The following is a 22,497-nucleotide window of genomic DNA, read 5'->3' as shown; positions in this document are numbered from 1 at the left end:
ATCCCATGGGCAGCACATTTTAGAGCACTTGCTTTTGTTCACCGCGACAGAGAAACACACCACGGCCACAGAATCCTCTCCAGACCATCAGAGTGAAGCTCTTTATTGCAGAACAAAAACTTCCCATTTGCAACTTCCAAAACAGCTGGCAGGCCGGTGCCGGGCGCGCGGCGGGCACCGCGCACACGCGGTTGCTACAGGTGAGGAGGGGAGGCAGCGCTGCCACCGCAGGAAAACATCCAACACTCATCAGCTCTTTTTGACCGAGTAGGCAGAAGCGCTTCGCAGTGATCGCAGGCAACGCCAGGGAGTTTGGGACTCTGAAGTATGCAAGTACGAAACCTTCAACTAGCAAACACTATGTCAACTAAATGCTGGAGGGCTCCCTTGAACATCTGAATGTCCACAAGCAAAGCGAAGGCTGCAGGGGGTGGTCCATGCTGTGTTTAGGGGCACGGAGCTGGGCCAGCATCTCACCCAGACGTGTTTCGGGCCCAGCTGCCCCCGGGGCAACTCCCAGCCTGCAGGGAAGGGTCTGGCCCTCTCCTGCCCACTGGCTCGGGCTGCTGCAGAAGGCAAACTGCTGTTCTTGGGCCTTGGCTTTTTTTTTTTTTTTAGTTCCTTTATTTTTTTCCTTCCTTTTTATTTATTTTTTTTTCTCTCTTACACACAAGCAAGGCCAAACTTGCCACTGTTTGCAAAAACCCTCCTGGCTCCAACAAAGAGCTTTTGGTGTAAAACTGATACTAGTGACTAAAAAGCAACATCCCCAGGGGTGGGAGGCAGTGATGATGGGCAAACACTGTACATACACTGGCAGAAAGCTGTAGCAGCAAGTCTGTTCTAGCAAGTGGAGCTCAATAGGTATAAATTAAGGGAGTGCTTGAGTTCAGAAAAGGCTTCCAACTCTCGTGTCTGGGACTGGAAAACATCAGCCCCCTGTCCCAACACAGTGGGCTAAGTGCTGCTACGTTTCTTGCTCACCACCATCCTTTCTCCCTGGACTAGCTGAAAGGAAGACACAGACACATTTTCTAAGGGAAAAGCTCCTCCAAATGTAAGCAGAGGCTCCTCCTGCCAATGCTGACAACTCTTCATATTTACAGGGTGGCCCTACAGGCCCCTGCCATGCCCTAAGGTGAGAAGACAGGTGCACAGAAGAGCACAACTGAAGCTCCTCCTCTATGCCTGATGGGAGTGAGCCAGCCCCTGATGAGAAGGGCAGGCATGCACCTGTGGGTGTGTGCACTTGTTTCTTTCAGAGAAAGGAGACCTGTGTGGCTTGCTTTGCATCCGGCAGGACACGGACTCATGTCCCACTCCTCCAACAGGCAGGCCTCGTGCCTATGAGGCACGTGCACTGCCCACAGCTGCCACACAATCCCCTGGGCCTGAGCAAGGCTGCTGCTGTGCCACAACTTTCCTCCCCAGGGAGAGGTGGGGTAAGCCAGGCTGCCAGGCCTGGAGGGTTCCATGCAAATCATGCCACAGGACAGAGACACCAGAATGACTGGGAGCAGCGGGAGTGTTTTAAGTGTCCCTATGTTTCAAGAAGCCAGAGATGGACAGGCCCAGCGGGGATTGCTTTAATGATGTAAGGTTGTCCTTTTCAGCATCCCTGCCTGTAGGTCTTCGGTATGTGAAACTAAATCACTGCCGAGCCAGCGGGCCAAACCGCAGCACTGCCCCAATGTTGCTCTCAGGTGCTCAGCTTGACAGCTGCCTGACAGGAGGAAGCAGGCATGACCTTGGCCTACAGTGCAGCTTCACACACTCACAGCATTCCCTAGACAGGATGGAGTTGGGTTAAGGAAGACCCAGTCATGCAGCATCACCCAACACTAAGCACTCACAGATTTCACAGACTTCATGTCCCCAGAGGGACACCAAGTAACAGAGACCCCTGTTAAATGTGCAGGTGAGGTAGATCCATAAATGGCACGTGGCGTTTGTCAGTGGTTGTGGTCTCTGCCTCGACCATCCTGCTGGCACCCTCAGCTCCCTGTCTGCTCCAGTTCAAGTGTGGAAGCAGGATGGAGCAGGGCACAGGATCTGCGGGCTAAGTGAAGATAGTGACAGCTACTAGAGCACAGGACTGGATGTTAAAGGAGGGCTGAAGCTCATATCTTTTTACATTTTACACCCTGTCTGAGAGCCGGACACGTAGAATGGTGAGCACTGACATAATTGAGGGTTATCCCTGAACAAACCTCACATATAATATGGGATGACATGCAGACATGCCACCAGCTCAGCCTTTCTGCAGCTGATTTCTCTCTCCCACTCACTTTGGAGAGAGAAGGAGAAAATGGAAAGTACTGCTTATCAAAATTATGGTAAGAGCTGCTATTTAGAAAACCAAGTACCGTAAGTCAAAACTTTTATCAGGAGCTATTCTTAGTGTCAATGTCATTCACAGCCTTGGAGAATTCACAGGACAACTTAAGATTAGTCGAACCATCCTTTCCTGTTAGTCACTGGTCAGTCTGAGGTATGTGTGAATGGGGAAGGGGTTTCAGCGTGGCCCCTGGCCTGGCTGGCAGTGTTGCCACACCTGTGGAGACACGGTTCCCCCACCCCAGCACCTGCCCTTTGGAAAATAAACTGTTCTGAAGACATGTCATGAAGCTGTTCAATGTGCATATGACTTTTTAAAAAAATGTTTACAAATATATATATATTTTATAGGTATATGTATTTCTTGAATTCCATTTAGGAATGGAGCTAAAAAAAGTAGAAAAGCACTAGCGAGAGTAGGCGTGAGACCAGCAGACTGCTGCACTTCCCACGTATGAAGGCACGAGTGTGGAGACACACCTGTGGTCAGGCCTGCACCCTGATGGTCTGACCCCACTCCTGACGGAGGTGTTTGGTTGCCTTTGCACCCCTACCCTTCACATCATACCCATAAGGAACAGTGAGCTCCTACAGCCATACTGATGAGGAGTAGCAATGCTGTCTGTACTCAGGGAAGAGCAGTATGTGGTTGGTGGTAAAGAAGCCTGGCATCTCCTTTATGTGATGCTTTCAGGTTGGAGGGAACAGAGATCAGGTCCTTTATTCACAGGGTCTGCTCCTCTTCTGCATTCAGGTTCCTTTATGGTACGCAGGCAGGACAAATGGTCCTTAAAGCCAGCAGATGCGTAAACTGTGCTCACAATTAAGGCCCGTATTCACCTCCAAAGCAGAGGAAAGGGTCATACCATAAATAAAAATGATGTCCTGCATGTTACATGGAAGGCATTTAGAACACCAGGCTACTAAGAAGATACTCTCTGCTTTTTCTGATGTGCACAACACACCAGCATGATCAGGGATCTGCCTGTGGCCTAGGTCTGCTCCTCAGCATGGTCAATTGTACCAATCCTTCTGCATGGCTTTGTGAGCAGCCCAGCATATCAGTTTAATTCTGGAGTTTTTCTTTCCTGTTCCTACAGATGACTCGTTTGCTTTTAAAATGGCCTGCCTCTTTCTACAGATACCTACAGCAAGGGAAAGCAAGACTGTGAAGTACTGAAGTAGTATCTGCTGTATTATGATCTCAGCAGCACTTTAAATTAAGTGGCCAAGCATTATTAATACATTGGTCCTCACTTTTACATCATTTATCATAATGAGCTGCTGTGGTATTCACGTGGATGTGATGTGTATTTCCAAATAAATTTCTTTTTGATTTATCAATTAATTAGTGGGACATTACACTTTGTTAAAGTGTTACCCAGAGTCTTAAACATTCATTACTGCCTTTACAGCAAATGCTGTAACTCCGTCTCAGCCTAACAATGTGCCTTGCAGTTGGGCTATTGGGCTGAAAGCTCTCTTCCTTTTCATGGAGCCAAGGACTGCAAAGGAGTGGTGCTAAATAACCACCAGTGAATCTGATCCCTCCAGCCTCATTCACCTGGCCACAGACAATGCACAGCACAGCATGTTTACATCTTTGCTAAATGGATATGAACAAGCAGGGGAACAGGCAGAAACCCTCACCCCCCTCAGTGAGGTTACCAGTGCTGAGTTTCAATGCCTTAGAAATCTGTTCACAGAGAGGAGGTAAAAGCAGGAACACAGGTAATTCAATAACTGATTGCACGAAAAAGCAAGCAAGCTCTAAGCAGCTTTCTCCAGAATGACCTCCACAGATGGGGGCAGGGGTGACAGCACAGGTTTACTACATTCAATGCTAGCTTCTCTGAAGAGGCAAGGCCATTGAATAGGGAGATTAAACAGCAGTACCAGCCCTGTGAACTTAAAGAGTGCAAGAGGTCTGGCATTTTTATCATCACAGTAAGAAGTTACTAGTAGCCAGGCTTCATCCACCATCCCCCTCTGACATTCTGCAGGCTGGCAGCCGTGCCACAAACATACATTCTATTGCCAGAACAACGATTAAGATAATTCGATTTTGGATTTCTCCGTGTAATTCCTTGCATCTTTTTCTTTCCCAGCCTGCAATTTCTAGAGGCTGCGATGCCAGAAGCAGTGGTAGCTGACAGGTCAGTCTTAAAAAAGGGAATGTGTGTATGTGTGCAGGCCTAACAGCCATGTCTGTACAAGCCAGTTCCTTGGTAATTCAGGTTTCAGCAGCTATTTATCAGAGAGGGGAAAAAACAGGTAAAGAAATGTTGATTAAAAAATAAAATAGGCACAACAATAAAAGATGAGGCTATTGCATTTTGAACCAATGGTACTGTGTTAACAGCACGACCTTCCCCTTCCAAATCCCGGCCATAGCCCCTCCAATGGCTATGACACTGCCATTCAGAGAGAGGAGAGTTTGCCACTAACACAGCGCAGAGGAGAAAGCTAAACAAAGCAGAAGCCCTTCCTGCTCCTCTCCCCCACCCCTCTCTCCAGACCCCCTGTCCTTGGCTAACAGAAGACCTGACTGTGTTGCTGCGTGACCCGGATAAATGTTGTTCTCCTGCTCAGTTCCTTGAGTTTGGCAGCTCCCACATAGGTGCAGGTGGAGCGCAGCCCCCCAAGGATGTCCAGGATGGTGAGTTCCACATCCCCTCTGTATGGAACTTCCACAGTTTTGCCTTCCGAAGCCCTGCAGAAGAGATAGGTTACTGCATTTATGTCTAGATGAAAAACAGAATAGTGTGTTTACTGGAGCAATGTGGAGCTTAATACTCTGCATGCTGCAGTTTACTAATATTCCCCCAGCTTTACTGCTTGCTTGCCTGTTGCTACTTGGTGATCTCAAAGCACTGAAATGCCTCAACTCCCCTCACCACAAATACTGCAAACTAGAAGCATCTTAGAGATGCCCCAATATCCCATGAGTGTATTTACAGATCTGCCCCTTCCTCCACTCCATCTGCCTACAAGCAAGTAAAGCTTCCAGGTTTATCAAAAACTACACATGACCTTGAGAGCTGCAAGCTTTAAGGCATAAGGAACAGCCAGGCTCAGGCAGCTTACAGAAATATTGGGGCCAGGGCTCAGCAGGCACCACTCATCCCAGCTCTACAGAGGCTTTGCAGCCCCTGGGCTCTGTCCCATGTCACTGAGCAGACACAGATGGACATGCTCCAGCTGTTTCCCACCAGCCTGATTCTCCAGAGCCCACAGAGATGGAGTGCGATACCTGCTACAGAAACCCACTGCAGAGCTGTTCCCTGAAGCTAAAAGGTGAGCTAGAACAGTTCAGAGCCAGGCAAAAAGGCCAGAAAAAAATAAAAGTGCTGTGAATATGGTCAAGTATCAATGTATGCCAGCACAGACTGCACTGTGCCTGAAAGCACATCTGAAGAGTTACACGATGGAAAAATCCAGGCAAGTAACTTTCACTCCTTCCCCTTCAGCTTTCTTCAGCCTCATGTTCAGCAGTTCCACCTGCAGCAGAGGTCCCCCATCACCAGCTGATCTCACTAGGCTTTAGAACAAGCTTGTCCTGCATGGCACACTAGGCCGGCCTTGGGAGGGGGTCCAAGAAAACTGCAGAGGTGAGAGGGGATTGCTCTCCTTCTCCCCTACAGAATGGAGGCAGAAATCAAGGCAGGGATCTGTCATTGTTCTAAATGTGGTTTATTTACTTCTCCCTAAACACGTTGTCCAGGGGATAGTGCAAGAGAGAAAGGGCATGCCTGTTTGGAGGCTCCATTTGCAAATCATTAACAACAGCAACAGCTGGTATGTGGAGGTACTTCAGTGTGAGCCTGGCTATATTTCATTCTGTTAGTTTAAATGTGAGGTTAAAGCCCTAGGGAGACAATAAAGGAGAAGTGTTAATAAGTGCCATATGAATAAGGAATCACAATTAATCTCCCCGTATCTGATGAGTAATTGACTCTTTCTTGAAACTCTTAAATAAGCACTCTAATAACTGGTCAATGGAAAAGGCCTGTACCACTGCCACCTAGCAGACTGCATGGGCTTCAGTGGTGTCTTGTAGGGCCTGTGCTCATGGGACTTCCCAGGCTTTTTTTTTTTTAGCTCCCGTGCAAGCAGGAAGAAAAGGCCTGGCCCACAAAACAACACTAACGATACCATTCTAGAGCTTGATTTTTGGCCATGTCCACCCCCTCCAGTCAAAGCTGGGACATCCAGCCTGGCCTATGGGGACCTTCCTGCAGGACTGTGAAAGACAGTGCACATCTGGGATTTAAGGAAACCAGTGTGAATTCTGTCTACCAGATCCTGCTGGCTGAAGAGCTCTGCATGCTGCATTGGGCAAGAAATGCAGAGTTTACTGCATTCACTCATGATTGCCCATTCAGTTCATGCATGAGTGTCCAATTCATTTATGCATGAATGCCCAATCCATTCAAACATGACTGCCCTGTTAATTCACGCTTGGGCATCATCTGGGGGATAGGTTACAGGGCTGTGATAGCAGAGAGCTGGTGGAAAACAGGCAGCCCCAGTTCAACAGATCTGCAGAGATGGGAATTTTGCTCCTGAGAGTGTGAGCACTTGGTGGTCCTTTTTTCAGAGCACATTATAAAAATGTGGGACATTTAAAGCCACTGCCCTTGGGAGATGCCACTGCAGTAGCTATGGTGGGGTTGGGAATCTGGAGCTTAGGGATGCCACTTTTGGCTTTGGAGACCAAAACCTACAGAAGTGGTGAACACTAAAGTCACAACCTCAAAGCTCTGACAGCTAGACAGTTGCTACTGCTCCTCTGTTATCAACTGATAAGCTGTTGTGCTGTCATATTGTTCCAGAAGTGACCTACCAATATCATACTGGTGGAAGCATGCTAGAAGAAAGATGTGAGATGAGCTCCACAGAATATGCTGAGAGTCCAGTTTCATGTTCATCCTTGAAAAAGAAGTGTCAAAAAGGGCTCAAAACTCTCTGTGCTTCCACCCTACATGCTGAGAATTGCAGATTTTCCAGAAGGAAAAAGAGTAAGATGGAAGTGGGGCAGGAATCTAGAGCAGTTAGTTAAGCAACTGCAAGTCCAGCAAAAAGGCCAGAGCTCAAGTAATGTCGGTCTGGCTGCGGAGCAAGCCCCAAGAAAGCAAAGCTGCTTGCTGTGTCATCTTACTCCCCAAACAGGGAAAGGACCATGCAGTGGCATGGGAACACTGTTCACACACACCCACCCTTCTGGATGTAAATAAAACCATACAGGTATTAATATCATGACCCTTTTGGTACCTTTCAACAGTGGTGTTAACTTTTGTTTGTACAATCTTAATCATGTGCTTTTATGCTAAAGCAGAGTGAATAATCTGAACTGCTGTTATGTTCTTTGTTGTCTGTTTTGAAGGGACAAGTCCTAAAATCTGAAGCAAGTATTCAGATGATGATGATGTTAACCCAGATAGGAGTCAGTGAAACTGTTGAGGCCCTCTTGGTTATATGTTGTGTTGGGCATAGACAGTAGAATTTGGGTAGCAAGGGCTGCTGGTGTGACTTGTCAGGTAGAAGGCAATTATCTGCTTCATGCCAGTCACAGAGATGATTCTACCTGACTCTGAAAATGGTGCAAGGCCAACAAAGTATCAGCCAGTCAGGTGAGTGCATGACATATCTGCTCAAGTGCATTTAAGAAACCACAGCAGCCACTGGGAGAGGAGACACACCTGGACATGCCTGAAGGGACATACAGCTGGAGATGTGTTCTCAAAAGGAGCTGCTCCATACTAAAGGTGGGCACTCTTGATGGGACTAGAGTCCCTGGATGACCCATGCCAGAGCAGGGACAGCCACAAAGGGACGGTGGCCTGTGGACAATCCACGATGGAGCAGGCACAGTAGGAAGGAGTGGCAGACAGAAACCATTACCCACATGACTGCAAATCCTGTGCCACCCCTTTCCTCACTGAAAGAGTTGGGACAGATGGAGTGTGGCCTGTGGTGAAAGTAAGGGGCCTTGAGACATGGTGGGGCAAAGAGAGGTGTCTGGCTTAATTGGAGTCTGGAAAAGGTGGAGGAAAGGGAAGAAGGGAAGACTTATGTGGTTTTTAATTATACAACAGTGATAAGAAGTTTGCATTAGTTGGCAAGAAATGAAACTAAGTAAAAAAAATCCCCAAGTTGAGACTGTTTTGCTAGCAACAAATCCCTGTGCATAGGCCGTGCATGGATTACAAGGAGTGTCACAAAAGCTGGCACACTTGGCAGACCTGCACACACCAGTCAGCAGGAACTGCTGAGGGACCTGCAGCTCGGACACCTCTCCCAGAGTTACGACCCGAAACTAACCCTTTCTCAGGAAGGAAAGGTGAAGGCACAGCGACAGGGACGCTCAGCAGCTGGGATACGTGTGTCCAGATGCTGTCAGCAGAGACTCTGTGTCTCTCACTAGCCACTGAGTGGTCTTTAAAAGGGGACAACTACTTGCTTTAGGCGTTTTTGCCCAGGGTCCAATCTGCAGTGCCCCATAACACCCGGCCAGCTGAAGCCTGCTGCTGGCATGGAGGGATGTGCACGGTGGGAGGGGATCCTGACAGGGTGGATGGAGTGAAGCACGTGTGATGGTCCTCTGTCAGCCCAGCAACACCCAAGTTGTGATGAAGTGGTCAGGCTGTACCAGCATGAGAAAATCTTATAAGTGGAACATTTAATAAATGGCACGATTTGGGGGCAGGTCTTCCAGGCTATCATTTGGGATACAGAAAAAGTAAGTAACAGCCAGCTGCTGATGCTAGTCTGTCTCTGTGGCCCAAATCCCACCCTACAGTTAGTATAAAGTACCAAAACCCAGCTAAGCAGTAGCTGGGAATCACTGCGCGACCACAGCAGAACTGCAGTGTTTACACACAAAACCTGTGAAATCTCAAAAGGGTTAACAAAAGCAAATGGGCTCTAACTGAACAACACTGTGTGCAGTCTCCGTTCCTCCTTGCCTTACTTCTTTCCTCCCTTAAAAGAAACATAGTAATTCCCTTTCGGAAATGCCAGCACTTCAGAAATTTCTTTTCAGAAATTGCCAGCTCTCATCCATGTTCCTCATGGAAGGAGGTAAAAATGTAAAAATAAACCAATATATCAATGACACAAAAAGTAATGTAACCAAGTACACAGATTTCATACAAAATTAAATGGGATCAACTTCACATATTCATTACAAAAACAATTACTCTCATGGCTTTTAACTCCCTGCTACTGTCATCTCACTTTACCTGTCAATTTTAACTGTTTGTTGGAGGCCCAGTTTCTCCAGCCAAAGTGTGTAATTTTGAGATGAAGTGACAAGCAGTCTGATCCTGCAGGGGGCTGAGCACACAACACTGTGAGTGCTCAGGCTCTTTCAAAGACAAAACAGGTTACTGGGGTCACTGATACAGACTCACAGCTGGGCTTTTTAAATGCATAGAAAGAAACCCCACTGACTTGACCTGTTTGGGGTATTTCAAAGTAAGTTCTGAGTAAGCATTTCAAATGCTTACTCAGAACCCTTTTGGTCCAAGTTTGCCATTAGCTAAACTACTAAGTGTCTATAAACTTCCTGTAACTTTTCCTGTAAGAGTAATTCAAAGCAAAGCCTTGCCCCATTTCAAATCATCCCTTCAATGCCCAGCACATGTTTGGTGCTGGAAAACTGAACAGTTGCTGTTTTTAAACCACCATGACACTCATCATACTGACACAGGCCAATCAAGACCAAGACCAAGGCTGATACAGGTAGCCAGTTTGCATCATGGCTGCAAAGTGAACAAGATGAGAGCCATCTCCTTCACAGTTAACAGCCAAGGCTTACAGATTTAATGTTTGGACCTACTGTAACTAGCAGTAGACCAGAGACTCCACCTATTAATGGCACAAAAAAGCAGTATCTCAACAGGGACTAAAAATTTCAGATTGTGCTTCCGCTCCCTTGTTGCTGAGAAAGTTTCAGAACTCAGTCCCCAGGGGACTCTAAAATCAGGATACAAATCCAAATACAGCTATGGATCAAACAGAATCAGTGTAGTATTGCCACAAGGAATTGAAAGCATCTATCTAGACTGAGCCAAATACAGCATTTTCTGTATATCCTTTTCTCCTACGAGACAAAATAGTTGCACTGTATCTCATTTTTAAGGGGGTCAGTGTCAATTAATTCTCCTGCTGGTGATAAATTTTTTTGCCAGATCTCACACACACCTCCCTAAGCGAAGCAGAATTTGACAGCTGCCATAGTCCTTTGGTCCACTGGTACAGCAAGCTTTCTCAAACTTCTCCTGCAACTTTCACCAGCTTTGTGGTGGTCAGGCCCTAAATGACTATGCTGCACTGAGATCCGTGTAGCATGCTTGGGCTGCTCTGTGATCTCTCAGGGAGCTGCCGTTAACTACATGCCTGACCAGCATCAGGCCTTTTCCACACTTCAGCTGACAAAAGCACAGGGTAGCAAAGGACTGAGAGTTACCATAGTTCAGATAAAGGGCTGCCAGCTCCTGTATGTAAATAGCAGCTGCCACTTTTAAATTATGAGATAATTACTAGTGCTGTCCACTCAGACTATTTGTTCAGAGGCTTTGATAACAAGCAGATTTGCTGGGGGACAAATATAAGCCCCCAAACAACTGTACAGTGCTTCTGGGAACTGTATATGAGCCCAGAGTGAATCAAAGCTCAGAAGCATGTGGCCCATCTTTCTGGTACATCACTTTGGACTGTCTCAGATGCAGATGGACTCTTGTGTAGCTCTATCTTTTGCAAATAAACTGTTGTGCTTGAAAACAAAAGCACACTGAACCTGCAGTGCCAGAAGAGCCTTGTAGGTCAACCAGGTGGGAAGCCAGGCACATGGGTTGCTCCCCTAAGCAATACACTGGCTGTCCTCAGTATAGCCAAATATATCCTGCAGATAGTATTGCTTTTTTAATTGGTACAGATATAGCCCCATCTGTGATTAAAAAAAAATAAATCCCTTGCACATTGCTCAATAGCTTCTGATCTGAGCCCCAGAAAGAGCAACATGGGCTCTGGTAAAGTAAGAAGTGTACAGTCCACTCAAGAAAGACATATACGTCCTCCATAGGCAGAAGGTAAAGTTATCCCTGTCTCCTTCTCATCCCATTAGATGCATAAAAATCCTGGATTTAAATATTTGCCAAGATGCACATGTTCTCTTCAAACTACAGTACTCACTGTGTATATTTGCTTATCAAGAATTATCTTTTCTTTTTTCCCTGCAAAAAACAAATGCCCTTGGAACTTTCCAAAATTCATCAGAACCTTTTTTTTCCCTTGAAAAAACTCTTAACTTTATCATCTCTCATCCCTATGTCCAACTGAATAAAAGTTGAGTATGTCCCTGCTCATCACAAGGGGAGGAAGTTGAACTAGATGACCTTTAAAGGGCCCCTCTACCCCAAACTGTTCTATGATTCTGTGGTATAGGCTAAAGGAGATGTGTAAATGCTCTGAAGTAGGCTGTCTCTCACCACTTTGTAAAGTGCTAGGTGAACTAGTGCACATTTTTATGGTGTATTTTAACTCTTCAGAAGTGGCAAACTGCCTGTGACTGAGAGTGCTTCAGAGGTCCTGGGCACTCCTTGGTATGACAGCTGTAACTCAGCTCCATAGTGAGGAAACCCCAGCTGAGCTTTGCCAGCTCACCAGGCACACACTTTTTGCAAAAAGAAGGGAGCATGTGGACCATCCGGGAACCCATACACCAACAGGACATCCAACCTAGACAAGCAGAGGGCCAGAAACTGCAGCCTAGTATGCCATGTTCCAGCCTTTAATTAATACACATCCCTGTGAGACTTAAGTCAGAGCAGTGCCAAATGACTTCCCAGACCACGCAGCTAGTGCTGCAGTGACAGCATACTGCAATGGCTGCAATCGAGTGAAGACGGCTGCTCCCAGCTAGCCACCTGCAGCTCCTTCTCCTTGATGTCATTCCTCCCTCAGATCTGCTGCTGTAAGTGTTGTTAACAGCTTCCTAAATGGGAACAGAGGCACAGGCCTGTTTCCAACAGATGCCTTTTGCACAATTCTGCTCCAGAAAGTACTGGATGGCTGGCTCACTGCAATTGCTCCTGTGTAGAACTCATACCTGTATTCAGCAACTCCTCCTGCATGCTTCTTCATGGCTGTATCAGAGCTCATTCCATAGAAGAGTTTCACCTTCTTGCCATTCTTTTCCATAATCTCTCCAGCACACTGGTCATGGCCTGCAAACATTCCTCCAAGCATGACAAAATCAGCACCAGCTCCTATGATCAGCAAAGTGATACATAAGAAAGCAGGGAAGGGAAAAGAGGGTGAAAGACAAGTAAGAACATAGTGGCCTCCAAAAACAATAGCCAGCCCTAAATAGTCTGGTACAGAGAGTCCCCTCCTGCAACAGATGCAGCAAACTTGGAAGAAATGCTGTACTGAAGAACTGACACATGCTGAAATGTGTTTCTCTGGTATTTTAAATGGAAATAATCCTTTTCTATTGTGATGACAAAGACAGGTTATTCTACTCCACCCCACACTTTATTTTAAAATTAATTTTTAACCCATTTCTTCATAATAGTATCTGAGCACAGTTCCTTATTAACTACTATTGTGACTGTAGTACTCAGAAGCCCTAAACACAGGGCTGGGACCTGTCGAGCTCAATGCTGTACAGAGAAGAGGACAGCTCCTGCTTCAAGACACTTCTAGGCTAAAAACCGTGCATGAGAACATATCGTGAATCACAAAATCACAGAATCTTAGGGGTTGGAAGGGACCTCGAAAGATCATCTAGTCCAACCCCCCCGCCAGAGCAGGATCACCCAGAGCACATCACACAGGAATGTGTCCAGGTGGGTTTTGAATGTCTCCAGTGAAGGAGACCCCACAACCTCTCTGGGCAGCCTGTCCCAGGGCTCTGTCACTCTCACAGTGAAGAAGTTTTTTCTGATGTTTACCTGGAACCTCCTATGTTCCAGTTTGCACCCATTGCCCCTTGTCCTATCACTGAACATCACTGTAAAAAGGCTGGCTCTGTACTCCAGACACTCGCCCTTAATGTATTTGTAAACATTGATGAGGTCGCCCCTCAGCCTCCTCTTCTCCAAGCTAAAGAGACCCAGCTCCCTCAGCCTTTCCTCAAAAAGGAGATGTTCCACTCCCTTCGTCATCTTTGTGGCTTTGTGGCTCTGCACTGGACTCTTTCAAGCAGTTCCCTGTCCTTCTTGAACTGAGGGGCCCAGAACTGGACACAATATTCAGGATGCAGCCTCACCAAGGCAGAATAGAGGGGGAGGAGAACCTCTCTTGACCTACTAACCACACCCTTTCTAATACACCCCAGGATGCCACTGGCCTTCTTAGCCACAAGGGCACATTGCTGGCTCATGGTCATCCTCCTGTCCACCAGGATCCCCAGGTCCCTTTCTCCTGCACTGCTCTCCAGCAGGTCAGCCCCCAACCTGTACTGGTACATGGGGTTGTTCTTCCCCAGATGCAAGACTCTACACTTGCCCTTGTTGAATTTCATCAAGTTTCTCCCTGCCCAACTCTCTAGCCTGTCCAGGTCTCGCGGGATGGCAGCACAGCCTTCTGGTGTGTCAGCCACTCCTCCCAGTTTAGTGTCATCAGCAAACCTGCTGAGGGCACACTCTGTTCCCTCATCCAGGTTGTTGATGAAAATACTGAACAGTACCAGTCCCAGTACTGACCCCTGAGGGACTCCACTAGTCACAGACCTCCAACGAGATTCTGTCTCACTGACCACAACTCTCTGACTTCTTCCTTTCAACCAGTTCATGACCACTTCCCTACCTGACCATCAAGAGCACACTTCCTCAGTTCATCTACCAGGATGCTGTGGGAGACAGCGTCAAACGCTTTACTGAGATCAAGATAAACCACATTCTGTGCAGCCAGAGACCTGGACAGCTGCATTCTTGAGAGGAACCTCTGTCTGGCTTGCCAGTCCTCCTGGCAATGGTTTTTCCCCGAGTGGATACCATGGCCAGGTCCTTTTCGGGGGGAGGACGATCACTAGCTGAGTTGTTACTTTCAGCCAAGAGGGGGCCAGTTCCCTGCTCCATGTGCCCTGCCTGTGGGAACTGCCGCACAAACCTCCGGGCCAGGCCCTGTTTGTCTGCTCCTGGGCTCCCCAGGGGCTGCTCTTCTACCTGAGGGGGGTCAGGCTGCCATCCGTTTGCCTCTGCCCATGGTGAGTTAGAGCTGCTGCTCCCCAGAAGCTCTCACTCCCTGCCTAGGGACAGGGGCTGGGATAGACTCCCTCCCACTCTCTCCATTTCTCTTTCTCTTGTCTTCTCTTCCGCAGTTTTGCTGAGGATTTTGTTGCAGTTTAGCCGCTGCAGGAGGGGTCCAGCAGCACAATCCCTCACTCTGGTGTTCCTCGCCTCAGTGGCTTCACAGAAATGGCAAAGGAAGGCATAGTCGTGAATCTACTGTACTCCTGACACTGACATAAATCAAGCAGATTTTTAAATTAAGTGATGGATTTTTCAAGCCCATCACCTCTATGTGTTCAGTGCAGGTCTGAGTGATCCCTTGTCAAAGAGCTACGGATGGGTCTGCACTTGATTCTTGTTTAAAAACTCTGGGCTAAGCTTCAATAGCTACAACTCCTAAATATGTTCCAGATACTGAATAACAACACTGAATACTCAATCATGCCTGTTCAGTCTCTCTATCTCCCCTGGCTTTGCAAATAATGAAATCAATTCCACTGGGAGTAAGATCAGGAAGAAGGTTTTTGGACTCAATCTGGATTTTCTACCGTGATTTCCAATATTTCCAGCTGGGCTGGAACTATTCCACCAGCAGTTCCTCTTGTGATACTCTGGCATATCTAGTCTTGCTTGAAAAAGTTTGGCTTTACTCTTCTATGAGCCTGTGGTGACCCAGCCCTGAAACAAAGCATTTTCCTGTTCAGAAATTCAATGTGTATGTGTCAGAACAGGCCTCCCCTCTGCCCAGCTTCTTCCCAGAACTGGCAAAAGAACTGGGCTACAAACCTCACTTCATAGATAGACAATGAGCCTGAATTAACCCTGCCACATTATGAACATATCCAAACTCTGGGGAGATTTCAGCCTAGGTAAGTCTGGCACTACGATTTGCTTGGATCTCTGTCACTATCCAAACAATAGCACTGGATCTTAAAATCTGAAGAGTACGTGAAATCATTATCAAATCCGCTCAACTTCTGCCATCTGTCTAAAAGCTCTGCAGACAAACCTGAATTTTGGAATATTTTTATTTTGGGGTACATGACAACTGTGGAGTGTGCACTGATTTATAAAAGCCAGCTCCCTCCCTCCACCCCTTTGCCAAGGAGCAGACCCAGCAGCAATGCCCAAGAGCAGAGCACACAGCTGCTCTGTTGACCTCACCTCCCTTGCCTGGTTGTTGTTTGAAAGGAACAGTATGTCCAGAGTAAAGGGATATTAAAAATAAGGCTTGTGCGAAACTGCTAAGCACATCACAAGCATTACTTAAAGCCAGGCACCCATTCAGGTGTCTGATCATGCCAGGTACCTGGCAGATTTTTCCTGAGCTCTCTTGTTTTAGATGGCTGAGTTTTAAAGCCTCAGTTTGACTCACATATGATACTACCGTTAAGCTGCCAAAAACAAAGGGAACACTCATCCTTTAAGATATTCTCAATTACTGGTGTGGAGCTCCTGTGGTTACCTGGCACAATCTTGCTCTACCTTTGCAAAAAATAAGTAAGTACCCTGGGAAATTTAGTTGATGTCTTCTTCATGGGTGGAAGAAAACATTGTGAGGAAGGAGGGATGGATTAGGGGTCAAGGTTTCCAAGAACAAGTCAAAGGCCTGCCAAAGGACACTCTGGACTCTTGGCCTTGTCAATTCTATTTCCTGATCCCCAGTTCTAGTCCTTTCTCTGGTTGTGGGTCTCACAGCCTCCAAATTATTAATGCAAAACAGTCACATTAAATCTACACTTCAGAATCATGGAATTTTGGTTCCTTTGCACTTAAGTATCTATTTATTATTTTTCTTTTGACTGGGTACTTTGGGAGGAAAACAAGTATGTTTGAATTACAGGACTGAAACTCACCCAACTTGAGTAACTTTTGTATACTACAACATAATTCATCAAGGTCTTCCAGAAGAAAGGAGCTATGTTACAGCAAGCACAGCAAGTCTAAGCACTGGAATGACACATGCTTGCTGCCCTGCAAGCTCCAGGAACGACAAGCCCATATCAAATATGCTTTTCCAATACTCTCCAGAATTTTCCACCCTGCTTTGGTGTTGCAAAGATGCCTGAAAGTTTCAAGTCTGTTCCACTACTTTTCTACCAGTTAACATCCAACTAGAAGGCTGTCTTTTTAAGCATGGTCTCTCTTATGTGCAGCTTTTTGTATGACCATTGGTGAGGTCTGCAACACCCAGCTGGTCTTTCATTTTCAAGTACAGAGAGCATTGTGCCATCATTTTAGGTTGTGGGTGACTGGGAACATGTGGCAACAACCCCCTAAGTAATACAGGATGTGATGGGCTATGTTGCACAGAAGCATCCCAGTAGCTCCCAGAGAGTTTGCTAGACCAGTTCTGTTTCTACACAATGCCACTTCAATGCACTGACTTCCCTCTTGAGGCCTACATTGCATCTGGGCTGGTTTTGCTCATCACATTTCACAATGCCCTCTCTTTCAAGCTCTAACAGAATATGTGTGCTGACACCAGCCCAATCTTGCAGCACTCAGACATTTCTGCTGGATCTGGATGGCATCCCTCAGTTAGCTTTTGTATGCCTGATAATACAAGTTACTGATAACCAGATTGGCTCTGCACAAGTTCAGCTGGAGTCAGCCTGGATTTGGAGCCTGGGCAGCCCTCCAGGCAGATGCAGCGTAAGTTTGCCTGGAGCACAGCAGACCCTGGAATTAACACTCACCTGTGCTCCAGCTGAGCCAGCAAACCTTTGCAACAATAGGTACACACACAGAGCTACTGGAAACATGAAAAAAAGCCAGTATGATCTGTCAGGTATATTTTGGAAACAGTTATGTCCCCAGTTGATTTTTCCACATGATTTTTCTTTCCTTCTCCTTCCCTGCTCCTGTATCTCTTCTCACCACTACTGTAAGGAACAGCAGTACTGTGTTAAAGATCCTGGCATAGGATTCAAAAGGCACATTCTGTTCCTGGCTGTGTCACAAAAATATATGTGACCTCAGGCAACTGAACTTAGCATTTCTGTGCTTTGACTTCTCATCTTTAAAAAAGGAGACAGTAGTGCCTCCCTGGGGCATTCTGAGAAATGTGTTCATGTTATCAGCCTTTCCAAGGGTGCAGTTACACCAACACTCAAGAGAGCCCATGCTTTCTCTCATTCCTGTATCAAAACACCTCTTTTTTTCGTGATCAACCCACATCTTATCCATGATCATCTCCAATACCCAGACGGCAAAGACTTCTTCAGTTTACCAAATCTATACCAGGTTCCCATCCAGCAGTTCCAGAATTCCAAGTCTCTCCCAAAATATCTGTCACTCCTGCCATTTTGGTCCCCACCTTCAGTGCTTCTCTATTCCTTGCCTTTTTTAATAGGCTTCTACTTTGTTTCCCCTCTGTCAAAATACCCAGTCTGCCTCTGACTCTTGACACCAGTCAACAGAGTCATCTTCCACTTGTAAAGCTTTTCAGCATTTTCTTCATGGTTCAGAATTCTTCACTTGCACTCCATGCACTGTATTCCTCCTCTTCCCATGAAATTACAGATTCATAGAACTGTTTTGGCTGGAAAATACCTTTAAGATCATCAAGTCCAACTGTTAACCTAGCACACTGCCAACCAAGCACACCACTAAACCATGTCCCTTGCCTCCTCCAGTCACATCTCTAGCCATTTGTCAACGCTAGTCTTCACATCTGGGACTCTCTTACACATTTTATTATTCAAATGGCTGCTCTGTCACTGCTTTATAATGATCCACCAAAAGGAGCCGGTATAATCACTTTAATCAAAAGTCCTCTTTGCAACTCTTGTCCATGCTTTGTCCAGCCCTCCATCCCCAGGTGAAACTGTACATCTGTGTGTTTTAGTACCTGGTCTCTGCTATCCAATATATTTAACTCCTCCCTCACAAGAGGCTCTCATCAAGTACAGAGGTCTGTACTAGACTATTCAGTATCACTATCAAGACTCTGGATTGTAAATGCTGGGCACAGAGACTGTCTTCTACATGCTTCACATAGCCAATCAATAGCATTCAGTAAATATCAACAGTAATAACGTTATCTAGAAGCTTATTTTGCCACCCACCTTTGACAAGTGCACACCTAGTCAGATGTTGACAGTGTGTCCACCTCAATTATACACAACAAGATACGGGAAGTTTATTGCCTCAGGGTAATCTCTCTCAGTTCCAGCCCTGTACCTGTGACATACAGGTCAGACTGATCTGTCTGGCCTACTGTCAGAGTAGATACTGCCTGTATAACCTCAGCCTTCTGATGCTCCTCTGTCCCAGGGACAACCCATGCTAGCCTTCAAACATACCATTGTGAATCCCAGCACCTCCTGACAATCATCAAGGCCAGAAACCGCCCTGTTACAGGTTTTAAGCAAGCTTCTGCTCATTAAGCCCAAAAGATTACAAGGACCTTTCAGACTAGCTATAAACATCACAAAGGAAAACATTCTGAATACTTTGAAGTTGCTTCCTGTTGTTCTAACTTCTGGAAACACTCTTGTTGAAGAAGGGCCTTTTCCATGGGCCATGTTTCTGTGCAGGCAGCTGGGAACACAGTGAGGTCGCAATCTCAGTTCACGAGCTCCCCATGACTACAATGCCAGCAAGAACCGGTCAAGCTACGGAGCCAGAGAAAGTCAGGCAGAACAACAGCCTCACTGCAGGTGGCATGATGTCAGAGTGGGCTGGGCTGTGGAGAGGTCAGGTGATTTTTTAATACAATATTCTTAACAAAGAGGATGGATCCTGCCTTTCAGCTATGTCAGTATCTATTCCCTATGTCACATCACCCAGTGGGTAGCACAAGGGTGATGTGAAATCTTGTGACTGAGCAGATTCCTTGCTGGTAGCAATCATGCCACAGCAGTGCTTAACATTCTCTAATTAAGTCTTCCTTGTCATCTGACCTGTCTAAATTAAACAGGAGCTGTCTGCAAATTTAGAAGACAGATTTTGGTTTCAACCTCTCCAGGAGGCCCAGAGTTTCTCTTGGCAGGTCTCTAACCTAAGTTTAGGCCTGTCCCTGCTCTCCATGCTTGCAAGGCTTCTTGCCACGCAGACATGCTGTATCATAATGTGCCATCTCTTGTATCGTACCAACCTGATATCCCAATGGGAGAGACTGTGCCTTTCCACTGTGTTCTGGGTACTACCTCACTGTGACATCTCCAAAGGTCATTGTGGGGGGGGGGATGTCAGACCAGGATGCATTCAGCACCTAGTTCACATACGCTGCTGCAACAAGGTTATGAGTGAGTGACAACCCTTAACACCTCACACCAATGCAACTTTCATGTCCAGCAAAAGCTACTCACAGATTAAGTTCTCTATTCTAGCAGCAAGAGCTGGTGCAATTCAATGAAACTATTGGCATGAGAGCAAAATCTGTTAATAATTAACTTAGATGTTTTAGACATCTGCTTAACTCTAGGGATACAGTATAAATAAAATCTCATCTCTTCAACTGGGCAGCTGATCCCATTAACATCTCTGGGGATCTGGCCTGCCTTTTTGTTTTGTTTTTCTATCCAACAAACATTCCACCAGCTTGTCATCCATTCAAGGCCCACGTCAGCCAGATATGGCAAAGTTACAGGCATCTTTGAACCCTACTCAGAAGAAACCCGTATCAGTTTTCTCTGTATTTCAGTCCCAGTGGCTGTATCCCATGCACATCTAGCAGATAGTTTCTAAATAGGACTTCGACCACTGTATGGTTTGCACTGCAGAATTTGGACTAGCTGGTCCAAAGAGCAAATTCATGTCTGTTGTGTTAATTTCACTGGAGTCAACTATAAGGCCGAATGTAACCTATCACTGATTACACATTCAGGGTCAAACTGACTCCTGTGCCACTGCTGACGGTGCTGGAGGAATGCGGGCTGTAAGGGCTGGCACCTCGCACTGTCCTTACCAAATGCTTTGGCGACATCTCCTGGGCAGCTGCATCCACCGTCCTGCACAAAGAAAAGATGACAGTGAGTGGCAAGGGGCCTCATTCAGGGCACCAGTGAGCACGGGTGCTCCAACACCTGCAGCAGAACAGCCTCTGCTCAGGAACAGTGTGGCAGAGCTGCCTGTACACCACTGGCAGACATTATCTTGGGTGAATTTTTAGGAATTATGTACTATCCTTTCTATTGCTTTCCTTTCTCAGGCTCATTTACCATATAGTCTACAAATAGCATCCCTGGTAAGAGCAGCAATGCAAATTCCTGACTGCAATTTTCTAAACCCCAGAAACTGATGATCTGAATCATTCCCTGCCATTCAATGCAAAGCTATGTCATGCAGAGCTACCACAGACCTGTACCTTAAACCACCAAAGACATTTAAAATGTCTTTCTCAGCAGTTTAGAATACATTAAAAGGTCACAGTGGGAGGGAGTGAGAAAACAGACCATCAGATATGCTGCATTTTGATCTGATAATATCTAAACAAATCGGGTAATCTGATCTTTGGTAAGTGAAAATGAATCTCTCATACTCTCTCACTTTTTGCCGTGGGTTTGGTAAAGAAACAATAGCACACTGAGTTCTTTAGCATTTTAGATGTATGTGTTTCAGTTTCAGTGCAAAGAAGTGGCTGATGAGGGGGTTTTGGTTGCGGGGAGGGAAGTTACGTATGTGTGAGAGTTGTAAAAAAGGAATGGCATATAGCAGAGCTCATCATGTGCTATGGTTCTTGAGGTTTTGTAGAGGTCTGAGCATCAGATGAAAGATCCTTCTACTCTACACAGTCATTGTACCAAGAGGACTCCTCATTCCTCTGATGATCAGGGTCTGTTCCAGACTGCCGACAGCCTTCCTGCTTTTGAGGCTACTCCCTGGACTTGTGTGGTTACTTCATTCTGTTTGACCTCCCTGTTGGCAGACGTGCATGGCATGACCTGTGGAGCACAGCCAGACACTTCCACCATCAGCCATTTCAGAGCTGGCTTTTGCAGGTAGCTGGCAGTGGGTCTGAGTGTTTGAACCTCTCTGTGAGCAGAAAAGGAGTCAGACACAAACTGAGCAGGTGGATCCAAAAGTGAGTGGCTTTTCAAAGGGCATCCCACTGCAAACCCCGCCTTGTAGAAGTTAAAGGCTTTTATTCTGTTCGCTGATAACCTCTAGCACATTATGCCTTTTGTTGAGCTAAGACACTTGCTGTCAGCTCCAGAAAGGAGTGCTGGGCTCACAGCTGAATATCTCTCTCCTGCTAAGGGCTCTGCTTGTGCAATTCTTTCCCTCTGACAAGTCTGTCAGAGTCTGGAGGAGGATGTGAGTATGTGTGTGTATCTCAGGGGAGGAAAAGCTGAAGTAGAAAAGGAGGTCTAATAATCTTCAAAGAGTGGTGTCAGGAATTTGCCCGACTTTTTCTGTCTCTGTGATAAGCTGGCTATGGATGCTCTGGTAGATAGGTTTCTGTCTGTTCTTGTTGGGTGGCTCAGTGTCTGATTTTCATAATTAACCCTGTAGTGGCAGCAATGGAGAATTTATGCTTTCAGAAGTACCATGAGGATGGAGGCCTTACTCTGTAACCATCAATCAACATTTTCAAAAAATACCACTTTGAATGTCACCATACTACAAAATGCTGAGCAGATTAAGAGACTTTCCCAAAAGCTCATGAGTTACCATTAAGATAAAATGAACCAATGATGAAGATTCACAGCACTTAACATTATCTATAGATGTTTCCACATAATTCACATAAGCAGGTAAATTTAAGGATTCAAAGAAAGGGAAACAAAAAGGCGACATCCTAAGCAGTAATGCCAGAAGATTATATATAATCAAGCTATACATACTGAACCACTTCATTCCATGTGAAAAATCAAGCACTCTATTTAGAAAGTAAGACTGTTTCTGCTGAATTCAGTTTGGGAAGCTTCTGCTTGCAGTTTAGCTAGTCCCAAGGAGCCTGGGTCTGAAC

The 22,497-nt window shown here is 46.2% G+C and overlaps 1 protein-coding gene across 2 annotated transcripts in view; it reads right to left on the bottom strand.

The window, feature by feature from the left end:
- Positions 1 to 73: 73 nt before the first annotated feature.
- GMPR (guanosine monophosphate reductase) overlaps positions 74 to 22,497 on the bottom strand; it is a 45,632-nt gene continuing 23,208 nt past the window's right edge. Inside the window, exons 7-9 of one of the 2 annotated variants that reach the window (XM_051609149.1) lie at positions 20,494 to 20,536; positions 12,452 to 12,611; positions 74 to 5,050 (exon numbers count right to left, since the gene is read on the bottom strand). In XM_051609149.1, coding sequence (XP_051465109.1) covers positions 4,870 to 5,050; positions 12,452 to 12,611; positions 20,494 to 20,536 — 384 coding nt within the window. In that variant the 3' untranslated portion in view covers positions 74 to 4,869. Of the gene's footprint in view, positions 5,051 to 12,112; positions 12,338 to 12,451; positions 12,612 to 20,493; positions 20,537 to 22,497 lie in introns of those variants that run through there. The other variant, XM_051609150.1, reaches the window with a different exon arrangement.

Source organism: Apus apus, chromosome 2 (assembly GCF_020740795.1).
Source record: "Apus apus isolate bApuApu2 chromosome 2, bApuApu2.pri.cur, whole genome shotgun sequence".
Classification (NCBI taxonomy): Eukaryota; Metazoa; Chordata; class Aves; order Apodiformes; family Apodidae; genus Apus; species Apus apus.
The sequence above is the reverse complement of the archived record's forward strand: the minus strand, read 5'-3'. Positions and strand labels throughout refer to the sequence as shown.